The 1,662-nt window shown below is 59.5% G+C and overlaps 1 protein-coding gene across 1 annotated transcript; it reads left to right on the top strand.

The window, feature by feature from the left end:
* Positions 1–264: 264 nt before the first annotated feature.
* LOC120506353 (ephrin-B3-like) lies at positions 265–1,658 on the top strand (the record flags this gene model as incomplete). The annotated part of the gene is made up of 2 exons (XM_039717800.1): positions 265–554; positions 1,554–1,658. Coding segments are annotated over exons 1-2 (394 nt in total), but the record flags the coding sequence as incomplete, so codon positions are not given.
* Between the last annotated feature and the right edge of the window lie 4 nt (positions 1,659–1,662).

The following is a 1,662-nucleotide window of genomic DNA, read 5'->3' as shown; positions in this document are numbered from 1 at the left end:
AGCTGCTCCTGCTCGGGGGTGCACAGGGTGTCACACACACGGTGTCACACACACACGGTGTCACACACAGTGTCACACAGTGTCACACACACGGTGTCACACACACAGTGTCACACAGATGATGTCACACAGGATGTCCCCGTGTCTCCCCAGGTTCCTGGAGGCTGGCGGCTACGTGCTGTACCCGCAGTGTCACACACACAGAGTGTCACAGTGTCACACAGATGATATCACACAGTGTCACACACAGATGATGTCACACAGGATGTCCCCGTGTCTCCCCAGGTTCCTGGAGGCTGGCGGCTACGTGCTGTACCCTCAGATCGGCGACCGCCTGGACCTGGTGTGCCCGGGCGGCGCGGGCTACGAGTACTACAAGCTGTACCTGGTGGGCGGGGCGCAGGCGCGGCGCTGCCAGGTGCCGCCCGCGCCCACGCTGCTGCTGACCTGCGACCGCCCCCAGCGCGACGTGCGCTTCACCATCAAGTTCCAGGAGTTCAGCCCCAACCTCTGGGGACACGAGTTCCGCCGCCAGCACGACTATTACATCATCAGTGAGCCGTGACGTCAGCGCCGGGGGGGTGGCATTGCAGGGTGACGTCATTGGTGGGGTGATGTCATTGCTGGGTGATGTCATTGCTGGGTGATGTCATTGCTGGGTGATGTCATTGCTGGGGTGACGTCATTGCTGGGGGTGACGTCATTGCTGGGGTGATGTCATTGCTGGGAGTGATGTCATTGCTGGGGGTGACGTCATTGCTGGGGTGATGTCATTGCTGGGAGTGATGTCATTGCTGGGGGTGACGTCATTGCTGGGGTGATGTCATTGCTGGGAGTGATGTCATTGCTGGGGGTGACGTCATTGCTGGGGTGATGTCATTGCTGGGAGTGATGTCATTTCTGGGGATGACGTCATCACTGGGGTGACGTCATTGGTGGGGTGATGAGTTCACTGGGGGTGACGTCATCGCTGGAGGTGGTGTCATTGCTGGGGGTGACGTCATTGGTGGGAGTGATGTCATCACTAGGGTGATGTCATTGCTGGAGGTGACATCATTGGTGGGAGTGATGTCATCACTAGGGTGATGTCACTGCTGGGGTGATGTCATCGCTGGGGTGACGTCATCAATGGGGTGGTGTCATCGCTTGGGGTGATGTCATCATTGGGGGGGTGGTGTCATTGCTGGGGGTGACGTCATTGCTGGGGAGTGATGTCATCGCTGGGGGTGATGTCATAGGGGTGTGATGTCACTGGGGTGTGATGTCATCAGAAGGGAGTGCGATGAATGTCGTGATGCCATGAGGGAGATGTCAGCCAGCCATAGGTCAGGATTTATGTCACTATGACGTCATCGCTAGCACTGTGATGTCATCCATGCGCAAGGCTGTGATGTCACTGGGGTGGGCGATGACATCACAAGATGTGACATCACCACCATGGGCGATGACATCAAGGCAGGGGGTGGGTGTGACCAGACCCCCAGTGAGGTCAGGGGGGTTATGACACGTGCGATGACGTCACCGATGACGTCACCGCACCCCTCCCCCCCCAGCCACGTCGGACGGGACCCCCGAGGGGCTGGAGAACCGGCAGGGCGGGGCGTGCCTGACGCGCGCCATGAGGGTCACCCTGCGCGTGGGACAGCGTGAGTGCCCCTCCCC

The sequence above is a fragment of the Passer montanus genome, unplaced genomic scaffold (genome assembly GCF_014805655.1).
Source record: "Passer montanus isolate IOZ18808 unplaced genomic scaffold, ASM1480565v1 scaffold1025, whole genome shotgun sequence".
In the NCBI taxonomy this organism is placed as follows: domain Eukaryota; kingdom Metazoa; phylum Chordata; class Aves; order Passeriformes; family Passeridae; genus Passer; species Passer montanus.
The sequence above is the reverse complement of the archived record's forward strand: the minus strand, read 5'-3'. Positions and strand labels throughout refer to the sequence as shown.